The following is a 10,897-nucleotide window of genomic DNA, read 5'->3' as shown; positions in this document are numbered from 1 at the left end:
GTGTCTCTGTCAGCTATTTCATGCATCCCCACGTCCGCTTTAATCGCGTCCACCTCTCGCTGGGTAAACTGCAAACTTATCTTTATCTGCTGCATTTCCTTGATCAAGTCATCGAACCTCTTGTTATGAGCCTCCATAATTAGCTTCACAAAACCCTGGAAACTCTCATTTAGTTGGCACATAAGCGCAGTGTGCATACTGCGCTGCCGCTCCATCATCTCAGCAACTTGTGCCGCTGAAAAAGATTCTTCTTCCACCTCAACACCATCGTTCAGCTCAGATTTATTAGCTCTTTTCCCTTTTGGAGGCATTTTAGTAGTTGTAGAGTTTTGCTCAGAGCTCAAAGCCTTGACAATATGAAAAGAACAGAAGTGAAAAATCGTAGAACAGACAGTGAAGCAATAAACACGTCTGCTCTCACTCGCAATCCCAGTTTGCCCAGGTTCCAGTTTGTTGACCTCATAAATTTAAATCAAAGCTTTTAATGATAATGTGTTAAGCTTACTGTATATTTTTGTTATAATTGAGTTTGGTTGATAAGCAATAACTATGAAAATAGTTTGTTTCAAATTGCTGAGCAGTTCAAACTGCAGTTTGCACCAACTTGAGGGTTTTTCAAATAGTTGTATTATTTAATATATTTCATTATGTGGATTTTATTTTTATTTATTTACTTGTCTTAAAGATAGTTTGTTCTTTGATTGTGAAGTAACTGGGAGCTTTGACAGTAATTTGAGTGCATTAAATTCATCTTATTCATACTCTCCTTGTTTTACGTGACCTTTACATAGAAATTACCAACCAAAAGGTGTTGTGCAAGATATAAAAACCAAACATTTTAGCATGTGTGCGCAAAACCTCCATCATCCTCTTAACACCGTGCCTAGAACATTGTCTGGGGGAAACAGACAGACCATCGTTACAACCATACTGTGTCTATTTTGTATTTTGTGATGGTTTAATTCAGACAAAAGCAGCTGTAGGTGGAAATAAAGTGGGCAATGTGTGACTCCAATCTGTTTCTGGTGGCCGGTCACTTTTGGTAAGTGCAGTGATAATACCCACTGTATTTTGCACAGGGTCTAAATCTAGTCATAGGCTACTGCTATTCAGTGCCCAATCGGCAAAGAAAGCATAGCTTTGTGAGTGAGGTGTGTCTGACTCCTGCATCAAGTTGTGTGGGCTACTCACTAATTGTAAGGTGACAGATATATGTGTAGGATCTTTAGAAGGCACATATTTGGGGTCACCAAGTCATTCCTAATAAAATTATTCTCATCTTACTTGTTTAGGGGGTTTTAGGAAAATATTCTAGATATTCAAAATAGCAGAAACCATTTTTCCTCCTCATGCTTTTTGATCTCATTAATATGCTGTGGGCCGCCTGTTGGTCGCTCATTGGCCGCCTGTGGCCCGCCCGATAGCCGCCCATGGCCTGCTCGTTGGCCCTCCCGTTGGCCACCCGTGGCCCGTCCATGGCCTGGCCGTTGGCTGCCTGTTCGCCGCCCGTGGGCCACCTGTTGGCCTCCAGTTGATCCATGCTCTAAAGCAGTGGTCCCCAACCCCCGGGTCGCGGACCGGTACTGGGCCGCACAAGAAATCATTAATTATTTCCGTTTTATCTATTATCTGAGTCTGAACGATCTTTTATTTTGAAAAATGACCGCATTCTTTCGGTTACATCTCGGTCACTTGAGCGCCAAAACTGGCTTACTTGTGCGACATATTCAGCCTGCTCAATGAACTCAATCTGTCACTTCAGGGGAAAATGACAACTGTCTTCAAGTTGGCAGATAAAGTAGCTGCATTTAAAGCCAAACTGGATTTGTGGGGACGGCGCGTCAACAGAGGCATTTTGGACATGTTTCAAACATTAGTAGGGGGCTCATTACTGATGCTCCTCAGAAAGCTTTTTGTTCCTAAAGTTAGGGAAGAGCTTAATTCGCTTTACCTACCTAACGAAACTGATATGTTTGGAGTTATTTTATGAATCCAGTATTTATTTATTAATCAATATTTATTCACTAAAGGTTATATCTTTATCATCACTTGTGTAACCATGAATATAAATGGCTTTAATAAAACAAAAAAGTAACTCAAGTAAGTGTTTGTAGACATAAGTGTATTATTCTTGAAAGGTATATTAAAAGGTCTTACATGAAAGATATGAGGGGGATAATTTAAGATTGTGTCACTTTATTCTGACATTTTGGGTATATTTTGTTTTGTAAATATAATGTACAATGACAAAGGTCTTTAAACATGCAAATAATGTGGCTTTTCAAGTGACTAGAGTATCCGTCTGCATTAAACAAATATGTACAGGTTTTGTATATATGAATTACCTACATTAACAGTGCATAAAGGAATGCCACTGGTGCATTTTCATGATTGGACTAAATTATAATGTGGCAGTCAGAAATAAGTTATATATGGCCTTGTTTATCTTTGATGTTTTACTGAAAATAGTAGTGTTGGTGCATTTACTGTCAAATCAGCAGCAGAAGTTCGGAATCTATCAAACTATTTAATTTATTGGTATTTACTGAACATGTGATAAAAAAAATCTACCCTCATACTGTAATTTGTAACTGCCAGATTTGTCTCTAATGCACAGTATCTAAACATCATGAACAAGTTGACAGGTAAAACGTTGTGCTTGTGAAATGTTTAGTTGTAGTTTGGTTTGTTCCTGCTTGGATTTTATTCCCCTAAAGGGGAAAGAAAAAGCATGTACCTTGTGAGTTCCTCACTGTAGTGCAAAGTCAAACACCCCCGGGCCACGGTAAGATTGTCAAGCGTTGACCGGTCTGCAGTGATAAAAAGGTTGGGGACCACTGCTCTAAAGTACGATCAGATCTGCTGCTCTGTGGAAGAAGCTGTATGTAAACACCATCTTTTACTGAATTTGTCCCCTGCCCCAGTGTCTGCAGACAGACATGCACCACAACCACCACATTTTGTTATGTTTGCTCGTACACGGGAGCGTGAGTGAGCAAAAGAAAGGCGGACCCAGATAGCTGACTTCAGTGCAAGCAGTGATTTATTATAAACAGTGCAGTGAATGGTAAAATAAGGCAGGTGGAGATGAACTGGATAACCGGGTGTCGATCAGCAGCAGATAGTAGTACAATGATGAGATGGATAGAGTGGGCCGAGCAACAGCACTGGGGGTCACTCCTGAGCTGGTCGGTGGACAACGGAGGTTACTAAGAAGACAGAAAGCAGGGTATAGTACAGATGGTAACTGTTGACTATGCATCAACCTGACCGGGGCAGACTGGAAGGGTTGAGTGGAGCCAAGGTCCGGAGGTAGTAGTCCGTGGGGGAAGAAAAGCAGCATGGGAGGAGAGTGGCAGCAGGGAGTCCAAATATATAAAAATGACAACAAAAGGAAAAGGTAAAATGCAATTGCAGCAGTGAGGGCCTGAGAAAACTAGAACGAACTGGCAAGGGAGTGATGGGTGAGCAGGGTATAAGTAAGGGCAGAACTAATAAGGTGCAGCTGGTGACAATCAAGGGATGTGGTGCAGGTGTGCCAGGTGGTGTAATCAGGGGCTAAATAAGAGAACAACGTGAGGGAGGTGAGAGAGTCAGGTGCAGCTGGGCAAACCTGACACATTTCAGTAAAACTGGCTCAGAAATGGTAAGATTTTAAAGACAAATGTATAAAAGAACATTAAAACTTGTCATGGTTTAAAAGATTATTTTAATATATAGGTCTCAATATGTTTACCTTGGCCCTCCCGTCTCCCTCTCCTATGGTAGTCTGTATGTGTATCAGACAGTATGGTATTGTGCCTAATTAGTTTAAGTTTAAATCACAGGCTGAAGTGTGTTTTTCTATCCAAATAAGACTCTATCTCCTGTCTTTTCTACTGACCTCCACTGGCTCACTGCTGGATCGCTACTCTTTGATCCTATATTATTAAAAAGGCGGATCCCACAAAATTTAATAAAGCAGTATCACATTAATGTTGGGACCATATTCTTATTACTGAAGACAAACAGATGATGAGAGGAATATCTCACAGTTTACAGTCCATTTCAATAAGACATCAGCTGAGCTGCTGGGAGAGAGAGTATTGCTCTTCCACAGCAAACAGAGTTAAATACATAATTTCAGAGTTTGTGGTTATGGTGTGAAGCCATTTAGGTGGGTGTTTAAGAACTGATTGAGCCTGGCAGCGTGAAGCCAGACCAATGAGCAGGCTATTTACTGGAGATAATGACTCTATTTTCAGCCTCTTAAAATCTCCTACCTATGTGTACATCTGGCTCTGTGGATTTCAAATGAACCATGAGTCTGCACTCGAATGGCTTATTTTTCAACTTTCTGTGTCAGTCTCTGTTTAGAGGAGAGAGGCGCTGCATTCCTCCCACACTCACAGCTGAGCAGAGGGGGAGCCCAGGATGTGATGTGCCTCCATAGTCCAACAATCAGCCAGTAACAGACTTGCATCAATAGTTCCTCAAACACAAACTTGCAGAAATGTAACATTTTCATTGCTTTGCCCACGATCCACTCACTGAAGTCCCTGTTTTACCCATAAACCACTGAAAAGATGTCTGTCGTTTTTCTTGAATAACTTTCAAACTAATAACGATATCACAGTCATTCCAAATGTAGGTTTTCATGGTTTAGCAATCATATTACGAGGGTCACACTATCATGGGCATAGTGCTGTTTAAAAGTGGGTTCATGTTATGGCCTGTTATTTGAGATCACAGCGAGAGGACTGAAACATAGCACTAGTGTTGCTGAATTAATCTAAAACTGACAAAGGATCACAAAGGATTTAAGCTGCTGATTATCATAGGTATTGGAAGGGGGTTGGTAAGGGTGCTGCAGCAACCCCTAGTGGTGGCTGCAGGTGGTAGCATCTTACACTAAGCAATTTAAAGAAAAAATTTAAACCCTAAAATGAGATAAAATAAAATAAATGTTTAAATTGTGGACAGAGTGGTTTGAAACTGAGGAATATGGTTGTGAAAAAAATAGTTTTTAATAATTTATTTAGGAAATGATTTGTTGAGAACACCCCTCCTCATGGAAGCTTTCCACAGTTAGCAAGTAACAGCAGCAAGCAATGAAGATTCGCTTTGGTGGGCAGAGATGCACAACCACAAAGTGATAAATTTAGCTTGACTGATGTTTAGGCCTTCAGACACCTGTTTAAGGTCAGGAAAAGGTTGTAACCTTGACTTGAAGCACCAGACACCACATGTTTACTTTATTAACATTTAACCAAAACTATGATCTCTCCCTAACATTAACCAAAGTCCTTTTGTTGCCTAGATACAACCACACAGTGGACTCAGATATGTTTCACATAAAATTGTTTTGCAAGACAAATGTATATAAGAGTAATCCCAGAGACAGTTTTCTGTGTAGACCCTGAGTGGGACATTTTCTTTGCTCAAAAGTCAAAGCAAAATGTGTATACTTGGGAGGCTAAATGATGAAAATCACTTCTGATTTGTCTATCCTTTTGAGTGATGTGAAAGAAACTGAGGAGGTGAAGGGATAAGAATGTTAAAGGGTTTGTGGCATGCAACACTAGCAACACCCCAGTCTTAAGGCAGAGGCTACCAGTTGTCTAATAACAGCAGTAAACACATCTGTGCTGCTCTTACCAAAGGCTGTACTGACCTGCAGTAGGTGTACAGGTAGGGCTGGCGGACGGCCTGCAAGGGCGCCCAGATGATGAAGCCCAGCAGGGCAAAAGGCAGGGAGGCGAGGAGCAGGAACAGGTAAAGGGGTGCAGAGATCAGGATGCACAGAGTGAGGAAGGAGCAGGGGTCCTGGGAGCGCTGGCGCTTCTCCAGCGAGGTGGCCACGCAGGAGGCCAGGAGCCGGTCCAAGAGCCAGTAACAGGGGAACACCAGGCTCCACGACAAGCCGTCCAGGAAGTGCAGACAGGCGCCAGAGTACGGGGTGGTGTGGAGGACCATCTTTCTTTCTTTCTCTCTCTGTCTTCCTCTCTATCACTTTCTCCTCACCTCACCTTGCACGCTCTGTCCACACCAACATAAAAGCCAGTACAAATGTTGGAGATTACATAAGCAGAAAAATAATCTGATTCAACACTACATGGTTCACTGATTTTTATCTTCACATGCAGGCCTGTCTCAGCAATTACACAAGGGGGTCAAGGAGCACACTGGAGTCAAGGGGTTACCATGATGAGAGCTTTCCTCTTGATGATGGGTCTATGATTGCAAGGAGCTGCAATGTCCTCCGGAAGGCGCCGCCATTAAACATCACTATTTCCTCAGGATCTGGAGAAAGGGAGCAGATCGATAGATGGGGGGGTTCAGGTCAGTGTTAACTTACTCTAATGCAAGCACGCCGTGAGCCAAATGGACCTCATAAATATCTTCATGAATGTATGCAAAAAACAAACAGGTGCTCGTATGTCTACAGGCAAAAACATCACAGCTGTGCTTTGTCTTCTGTAGAGGAACATTCTGTGTCAGTGCATTTTGTTTTTTGATATATGTTTTTTAAGACATTCAGGTTTCCAACACAAATACTTCATAAACTGTAGTGGATTGAATTAAGATTGAAGGAACTCTTATACAGATGAAGAGGGATGAAATGTAGTGAAACGGATCGCTAATCAAATCAGTATACATAATTAATATCCTTTAGTTCATGTATCAGTGTTTGTGTTAAGATTCTGTGATATTGCTGTCAGTTTTAATTTTCTGTTAACAAAACTAGTAGGTCTCAACTTAACTAGCAAAACTAGCAAACTAGCAAACATCCAGGCACAAGTGAAAACCAAACTGTAGCCAGCCTGGGTGGAAGCCTTCATTTAACTGTTTCATTTGGTCTCTGTACAAAGGTGTGTACTGTGCTGGAGGTGTAGGTAAATGTAAACACACAACTAACAGTAGTGAAGTAGCTCAGCCACTGTGTACAAGCCTGCTGAGGTTGCTAACCTGTTAAAGCATGTACAAAGAGTAGCTCTACAGTCACAACAGAAATAACGCTCCCATCTTGTTTTAATCATTAAGCTCTAGTTCCTATGAGTACAGGCAATTAATGGTAACAAAAAGGAACACACTCAATGTGACGCTATCAAAAGATTCTTTTTTCCTGCTTTAGACAACTTAGTCAGACCTTACTGTCATCAAATGCTTTTCTATGGACTTTAATACCAACACAGTCTAGTGTAGGATGAGAATCAATCCCACCAGCATGAATAAATAATAAATAGATTAATTAATTGATACCGACAGCCAGGGGGTTTAGGAAGCCACAAAGAGAACTCCAGCCTGACCTCATGTGTCCCACAGCGACCATCAGATTGACACTGCTACCTCACTCTTTTACACTAACACGCTGTCTCATATACAGGACGACAAATGACCCCACACAGCTGAAGCTCACCATGTTTTGTCCACACGTTGCATTCAGGCCTGCTGTATGCACGAAAGACAGCTGACTGACAGATGTGGGCTTGTCTGGTAGATTAGAAAGTCAACAGACACTGCTTCACTGAGTAAACACAGCACTGTGTGATGGTCTACTGAGGACTGATGTTGTGACCTCCCGTATAGTGAAGATATGACTGTGATGGTAAGAGTTTCACCCACATTGAATGAACAGAGGAATGAGCAGGCAGAGAAGGTTTACCTCCCAACATAAGCACTAATCCAGCACAGATCCACTTGCTGCATTGATGCCTGGCATTTAAGTGCAGTTTGCAGCTGTTCCTCATTAAAATAAGCTATTTATAGCTCAGTGTTTTAGGTTTCACCAGAAACCCTAGTCCTAATTGTCATTTGGATTGTTCCTGGTCTTCAAAAAAAGTTTATCTCCCGGTGTGCACAGTTTACAGTAAACAAGAGAACCTGTCCCATTAATAAACATGCAGAGAAAACACCAAGGAGTTGGTCCACAAAGAAAAGAAAAACGATTTCTGCTTCCAAGTTGGAATGTACAAACAACAAGAAAAGGTTAATGTTTCACCTAAGGTGCTTCAAGGTCCTCCTTACTGAAACTGGACAATTTCTTAGCGAAAGTCATACATTGTCAGTGCCACATAACCAGAGTCAGTTAACAATTTAGGATCTCATTTTTGTTTTCAGTCGCCCAGAAACAGATTTTTTTGTTTTTTGGCAGCATTTTGGCCATAGACCAGTGTAACAGAGCAGGTCAAAACAAACAGGACGCTTTCATTAACACATTCTTACCAGGATGTTTGCATTATTTACATTTAATCCAATATTTTAAAAAAGATCTTGACTTGAAGTAATTATCTATCTATCCATCCATCTATTAGATGGACAAGATAAACACCAGATCTTTGGCTCAGTTCAACTTGGGGACTGGAAACAGAGAAACAACTACTATTTAATTAACTGAAGCATCAGCACTGTTGTGATTACGGCACGTTGGCTACATGTCCCTCCTTCTTTGGAAGGCACGAGCGCCTACGGTATATGGTGACACGTGGTGGAGGGTTGGTGACCAGCTGAGAGGGGAGATGACCTTTAACTGGCTTTGTTTCCTCGATGCTTCTTTTATGATTCTGTGTTTACACTAAAGGCTTCCACTGTTCAAAACCTTTTATTTGTAACCTGTGAAGAATTCTCTCAGGAATCACAGATGCCATCAACAACCAAACCCAGAAAACACCCATCGGTCTCAGCCGCTGCTGTACAGAGCATCAGTACGCCCCGACTCTGACATCAGGTGAATAGCAGCAGCAGTGCTTACACACACGGGCTTACAGGGAGAGACAGAAGCACATAGCAATGGCACACAATCCAAGGGAATGTTGGCTGGCTGTGAGAGACCAAACACAAACATTTTCAGGGATAAATACATGAAAAAAATTCCAAAGGCATACAGTGAGGAACAGAAGTATTTGAACACCCTGCGATTTTGCAAGTTTGTGGTGTGGTTCGGGGTCTTTCATCTTTCAGCTGCCTGCGTGCATGTTGGAGGTTTAAGATACCTGAGCATGTAATGTTAATTTTTACCTGTGTTCATTGAATAAATCAGCACTGTTTTGAAGTTTCTTGGACTGTTTCTCTCAGAGTTAGCATGGTACAAGAACCGAATGCAACAACTGTATGGTCCATCTAATTCCAACCTACAGGCAGAAACTTAAAGCTGCGAAGCCTGTAGTCAAAACAGTGAAGAGCTGGACTGAGAAGTCAGAGCTACAGGCCTGCTTTGACTGCACAGACTGGAGTGTATTTGAGACTGCAGCTACAGACATGGACAAATTCGCTGACACTGCGACATCTTATATCATTATTCTGTGAGGATGTGTGTGTGCCCAAAAAGACCTTCTGCACGTACAACAACAACAACAACAACAACAACAACAAGCCCTGGTTTACAGCTAGACTCAAGCAGCTTCGTCATGCCAAAGAGGAGGCTTATAGAAGTGGGGACAGGACTCTGTACAGCCAGGCCAGGAACACACTGACAGGGGAGATCAGAGCAGCAAAGAGGAGCTACTCTGAAAAGCTGAAAAATCAGGTTTCAGCCAACGACCCCTCGTCTGTGTGGGGGAGCTTGAAAACCATCACTGGCTATAGGAAACCCACCCCCCCACCCCCGCTGTGAAGGACTGTCAACAAGCAAACGAGCTGAATGTGTTCTACTGCAGGTTTGACAATCAACACTCCCCCCTCACCCTTCCCACCTCAAACCCCGCAGCTGCTCTCCCGACAATCACCATCCTTCCCTCCAGCCCCCCACCTCTAACAATCTGTGAAAAGGATGTGTGTGGCCTCTTTAAAAAACAAAGGATCAGAAAGGCACCAGGCCCAGATGGTGTGACCCCGTCCTGCCTGAAAGTGTGTGCTTCAACACCATCATCACAGACATCCTCCACTCCAAACTGACCCAGCTCACTGTCCCTGTCAGTGGATTACTAGCTTTCTGACAGACAGGAAGCAGCAGGTGAGGCTGGGGAAAACCACATCCAGCACCTGGACAATAAGCACAGGTGCCCCCCAGGGATGTGTGCTCTCCCCTCTGCTGTTTTCACTCTACACCAACGACTGCATCTTGAAGGACCCCTCTGTCAAACTCCTAAAGTTTGCTGATGACACAACGGTCATTGGTCTCATCTGAGATGAGGACAAGTCAGCCTACAGGTGAGAGGTTGAGCAGCTGGTCCTGTAGTGTAGCCGCAACAACCTGGAGCTGAACACGCTCAAAACAGTGGAGATGACAGTGGACTTCAGGAAGAGCCCCCCCCACCTTACCCCCTTTCACCATACTTGGCAGCACTGTATCAGCAGTAAAGTCCTACAAGTTCCTGGGCTTCACTATCTCCCAGGACCTGAAGTAGACGCCCAACATCAGGACCATCACCAAAAAGGCACAGCAGAGGCCAGCTCAGGAAGCTGCCCTGCCACAGTGAGGGGAAACTATGTCACTGTGGACATTGCTTTTTTGAAGTGGCTCTTTAAAACTGTTAATATTTTGTTAGATGTGTGCATCTGCCATTAATGAATCCCGAGTGCCACATTTTACATCACAAATAGGTGAAATTTTGCAGCTAGTGTCCAGTATGAATACCATATGATGAGTGGTGCTGTAATCAGAGAGCAGTGTGGCAGCTTGTCTGTTAATCAAACAAAAACAGTGTCATTTTAAAATGACCTTTGAAGTCTTCCGGTTCTTGTACCATGCTAACTCTGAGAGACGAGGCAGTCCAAGTAGCTTCAATACAGTGCTGATTTATTCAATGAACGAACACAGGTAAAAATTTACATTACACGCTCAGGTATCTTGCACCTCCAACATGCACGCAGGCAGATGTAAGATGAAAGACCCTGAACCCACCAGGCCTATACATTATATCCCCTCGGTTGGGCTAGCCCCATACTACACAGAAACGTCAACCGAGACGTCTCTGTT

At 42.8% G+C, this 10,897-nt stretch overlaps 1 protein-coding gene across 3 annotated transcripts in view; it reads right to left on the bottom strand.

Annotated features, from left to right (window-relative positions):
* Positions 1–10,897, bottom strand: part of smpd3 (sphingomyelin phosphodiesterase 3) — a 103,885-nt gene that overhangs the window by 41,542 nt on the left and 51,446 nt on the right. For all 3 annotated transcript variants that reach the window (XM_020585698.1, XM_020585699.1, XM_020585701.1), the window contains 2 exons: positions 6,183–6,282; positions 5,654–6,018 (listed from right to left, as the gene is read on the bottom strand). In XM_020585698.1, coding sequence (XP_020441354.1) covers positions 5,654–5,955 — 302 coding nt within the window. In that variant the 5' untranslated portion in view covers positions 5,956–6,018; positions 6,183–6,282. The remainder of the gene's footprint in view (positions 1–5,653; positions 6,019–6,182; positions 6,283–10,897) is intronic.

Source organism: Monopterus albus, unplaced genomic scaffold, assembly GCF_001952655.1.
Source record: "Monopterus albus unplaced genomic scaffold, M_albus_1.0 scaffold373.1, whole genome shotgun sequence".
Taxonomy (NCBI): Eukaryota; Metazoa; Chordata; class Actinopteri; order Synbranchiformes; family Synbranchidae; genus Monopterus; species Monopterus albus.
Note: the sequence above shows the minus strand (reverse complement) of the source record. Positions and strands in the feature narration are given on the sequence as shown.